General features: G+C 34.8%; 1 protein-coding gene across 1 annotated transcript; it reads right to left on the bottom strand.

Annotated features, from left to right (window-relative positions):
- Positions 1 to 3,595: 3,595 nt before the first annotated feature.
- Positions 3,596 to 4,525, bottom strand: LOC101687013 (olfactory receptor 5K1-like). Its single transcript, XM_004773025.3, has one exon. The coding sequence runs from the start codon at positions 4,523 to 4,525 to the stop codon at positions 3,596 to 3,598; it is 930 nt and encodes a 309-aa protein (XP_004773082.3).
- Between the last annotated feature and the right edge of the window lie 291 nt (positions 4,526 to 4,816).

The raw sequence follows: 4,816 nt of genomic DNA, 5'->3' as shown, positions 1-4,816 counted from the left end.
CTATTCATTTTTTTCTCTTCTTTTTTTTTCTTTTTTGCTCCTTTTTCAGTGGCTATAACATTCATTATGAAACTGAATACTAGTGATGACAATAGACATCCTAGTGTCACTCCTGAACTCAAAAGGAAGCATATAGTGTTTACTATTAAGGCAGTATTTATTTAAGTTATTGGTACTTAACTTTTTGATTAAAGAACATCTTTTTAATTCCAAATTTGTTAAGTGTTTTTTCATAGAAGATGACTAAATTTATTATGGCTCCATCAGAAAGGATGAATATCCAACTTTTGTATCAACATGGATGGGACTGGAAGAGATTATGCTGAGAGAAATAAGTCAAGAACAGAGAGTCAATTATGACCTGGTTTTGCTTATTTCTGGGGCATAAGAAATAACACAGAGGACATAGGGAGATGGAGAGGAGAAGTGAGTTGGGGGAAATTGGAGGGAGAGAGAAACCACGATAGACTGTGGACTCTGAGAAACTAATGGTTTTGGAGGGGAGGGTAGTGGGAGGTTGGGTGAGCCTGGTGGGTATTATGGAGGGCACGTATTGCATGGAGCACGGGGTGCGGTACATAAACAATGAGTTCTGAAACACTGAAAAGAAATTAAAAATAAATAAATAATTTTTTTAAAGAAGATGATTAATCTGACCAAACTCTTTTTTAAAAAAATTTATTTAATCATTTTCAGCATAACAGTATTCATTATTTTTTCACCACACCCAGTGCTCCATGCAATCTGTGTCCTCTATAATACCCACCACCTGGTACCCCAACCTCCCACTCCCCCCCCCCGCCACTTCAAACCCCTCAGATTGTTTTTCAGAGTCCATTGTCTCTCATGGTTCACCTTTTTTTTTTTTTTTTTGCATCTGTTTAAACTGCCATATTATTTTCTTTTAATCTACTAATGAGACCAATTATACTGATCAATTTTCAAGCACTAAAGCATCCTTAAATCCCTGGAAGACACCAGTTTGGTCATATTATATTTTTCATAAAATGCAAGATTCAGTTTGCAAATTTGAAGAATCTGAGGAGGTATACGTTTATGAGTCAGCTTGTCCTACAATTTTCCTTTCTCATGTCCAGGTTGTGGTAACCTCATAAATGTATCTGGGAGTCTATCCTCTCTTTGGATTTTCTGTTTTTAACCAGTGTTGTATTCATGAGAAAGATTGTAAGCTTCCAAATGACATCATGTTCCTTAATTTAGTAACATTCATTAGTAACTGAGGCAGTGTGCTTTGCATTATTAGAGAGTTTACTATTTAGAAATTAGTGCGGGCAGTTTTTTGAGAGGTTCTATTGATAGTCCCAAAGACCTGTGACTGATCTTGGCCAAACTGATCTATTCTTACTAGAATGTATCTTTGATGTTGCCAATTATATGACAGGCTTTTAAGGTATTAAAATATTTGGTTTCTTTTAGTGATGAGAGCTGTTTCTCCCAAAATACTCCAATGGACCAACCATTTTCTCTTGAAGTAACTGTAGTTGTTAGTTTCCGATGAATATATTTTCTGATGACTCCAAAATCATATTATTCCTTGCTAGAGGCTGAGGGTTCAGTGGAAAACTTTTGCCAAAGATTGTAGTTTGCACGCATAGAGATATTTGCTTAAAAAGTCATTTGGGTCATATGGCCGTTAAAGCATTGTTTGGGATAGCCTGCTCCACAGCACTCAGAGTGTGTTTTTTGCTCCAGACTAAATTGAAAAATAGATTTCATTTTGGTTCCTTATAATACCCAGTGCTCATCTCAAGTGCCCTCCTTTTTTTTTTTTAATTTTATTTATTTATTTATTATTTTTTAAATATTTACAACATTTTATTTATATTTTTTATTTAATTTCTTTTCAGTGTAACAGAATTCATTGTTTATGCACCACAGTCAGTGCTCCATGCAATACGTACCCTCCATAATACCCACCACCAGGCTCCCCTAACCTCACATTCCCCGCCCCTTCAAAACCCTCAGATTGTTTTTCAGAGTCCATAGTCTCTCATGGTTCATCACCCCCTCCAAAACATTTTATTTTTGTAACAATATTTGGAAATAGTTTTTGGTTATACCTATTTTGCTGATGAAGACGCTAAGCTTCAAAGTGAGGATAACCACAACTTCTTTTAAAGTGTAATGAGAGCAGTTATTCTCAAAATTTGTGTACAATTTGTATGTACATTATGTACAAAATGTAAAATTTATGTACAAAATTATGAACTACCTGTGGCATCTTGAAAAAATGCAAATTACTATTTGGTAGGTCTAGAGTGGGCCTACATTTCTGCATTTCTTTTTCTTTTTTTTTTTTCAGCATAACAGTATTCATTATTTTTGCACCACACCCAGTGCTCCATGCAATCCATGCCCTCTATAATACCCACCATCTGGTACCCTGACTTCCCACCCCCCACCCCTTCAAAACCCTCAGTGCCCATCACCCATTTACCCCATCCCATCACCCATCTCCCCTCTAGCAAGCCTGTTATTCCTCTCTATATAAGATTATCTTATGGTTTGCCTTCCTTTCTTTTTTATCTTATTTTTCCTTCCCTTCCCCTGTGTTCATCTGTTTTGTTTCTTAAATTCCACATATGTGTGAAGTCATATGATATTTGTCTTTCTCTGAATGACTTATTTTGCTTAGCCTAATACACTCTAGTTCTGTCCGTGATGTTGCAAATGGCAAGATGAGCTGATGAATGAATAAGAAGAAATGGTATATATATATATATATATATATATATATATATATATATATACAATATTAGCCATCAGAAAGAATAAAATCTTGCCATTTGGGTGATGAACCATGAGAGACTCCTTCATATTTCTGTATGTGACTGATCAATAAACATTTATATTTAGGTATTTAGAATGTTCCCACTTTTGTGCCTCATTTATGCTTACAGCATCTCCAACTTTTTCTCAATGCTGTGAATGTATCAGTAATTTACATTAGAATCAGTACAAGTTGGTGGAATTCTCAGTAACAAACATAATAAGTAATATTAGAGAGAAAGAAATAGGGATTTCCATATAAATTCCATCTATTTCAACTACATTTTGATAAATCATGAGTTTACAGATCCTCGATTTCAGAGAATCTGAGAGTAAAGTTGACTAACAATAAAGATGGACATAGTTTTGCTTTATTATACATTTTGACTAGCATTCTTTGTAAAATTATGCTTTGGAATTCCAGAAACTTATCAACAATATTAAATGGAGGTGATCTTTACATATACTGACTTGTATTCCTAGTCTTTGTTGAAAATTATAACTCATTACTCTTTGAAACAATTAGTTAATAGTTTAGCTAATTTTTCTGTGGCACAGTGTGTGTCCTCAATAATAATTATTTAATTCATTCTTGAGGGGAGATAGTAGCTATGATTTTGGAATACATACTAGCAGAATCTCTCCTTGCAAAACTTGTTTATTTGATTCCTATATTAACATGTATTACTAATTCAATATTTTATGGATGAAGTGGTCCTTTTCTACTTTCTCAATATTCCATGATTTTGAAAACATTTAATCAAATTTAATTTTCCTATTAGACAAAGATATTTCTTTTAAATTGCTATAAAATGTTCCTTATAATTTTTTTCAGAGCATTTATTACTTCCTTATTTCTTAGACTATAAATAAAAGGGTTTAATAAAGGGATCACTATGGTATAAAAAACAGCACCAGGTATATCTTTATCCTCTTCTTTAACTGAATGTGGTCGAATGTACACAAAGATAAGAGAACCATAGAATATTGAGACAGCGAGAAAGTGGGATGCACAAGTAGATAAGGCTTTGCTTTTTCCCTCTTTGGATTTCATTTTGAAAATAGTGAAGAGAATGTAGAAGTAAGATATTAAGACACTACCAACGGTGAAGAGTTGAATTGAACCTGCAAAGATAAATATCATCAATTCATTCATATAAGGGTCAACACAAGAGAGTCTATATAATGGTAAAACATCACAAAAAAAGTGATTGATTTGATTTGACCCACAGAAAGTTAGCCTAAAGAGAAACCCTATTTGAATCACGGAATGCAGATTTCCAGCTATATAGGCCCCTGTGGTCATCTGAATGCAGAGTTTCTTTGACATCATCGTGTGGTACTGCAGAGGGCTACATATGGCCACATAGCGATCATAGGCCATTGCTGCCAGGAGAAAGCAATCTACAGTTTCAGCAAGGCAGAGAAAATAAAATTGTGCCATGCACTCATAAAGGGAAATCATTCTGTCTTTAGAAAAGGAGTTCTCTAACATTTTGGGGGTGATGGCACAGGAACAACAGGAATCCATCAAAGCCAGGTTGCCCAGAAAGATGTACATTGGTGTGTGAAGACGACGCTCCATAAAAATCAATGCCACGAGACCAAGATTCCCCACCATAGTGATCACATAGATAGTGAGAAACACCACAAACAGGAGGCTCCTCATCTCTGGGCGATCTGTAAATCCTATGAGGATGAATTCAGTGGTCAAGGAGTAATTATCCTCAGTCATATCCACTTTCTCTGTTGAGATAGCAAATCTGGAGATATAAGATTAAGGGAAATTAGAGAATCTATTCCATTTACTATACCATCAAGAACCACAAGATACCTGGGAATAAACCTAACAAAAGGGGAAAGGATCTGTACTTGAGGAATGACAGAACACTCGTTCTGAAATTGAAGAAGACAAAAAAATTTGGCGTAGCATTCCATGCTCATGGATCAGAAGAATAAACATAAGATTGTAATTTAGAGTGTGCAAAACTTTCCTTCCAAATTTTTCTTTTTACAACAAAGAGAG

The sequence above is a fragment of the Mustela putorius genome, unplaced genomic scaffold (genome assembly GCF_011764305.1).
Source record: "Mustela putorius furo isolate JIRA1106 unplaced genomic scaffold, ASM1176430v1.1 tig00003834_pilon_pilon_pilon, whole genome shotgun sequence".
Lineage (NCBI taxonomy): Eukaryota > Metazoa > Chordata > Mammalia > Carnivora > Mustelidae > Mustela > Mustela putorius.
This window is presented reverse-complemented; position numbering and strand designations above follow the sequence as displayed.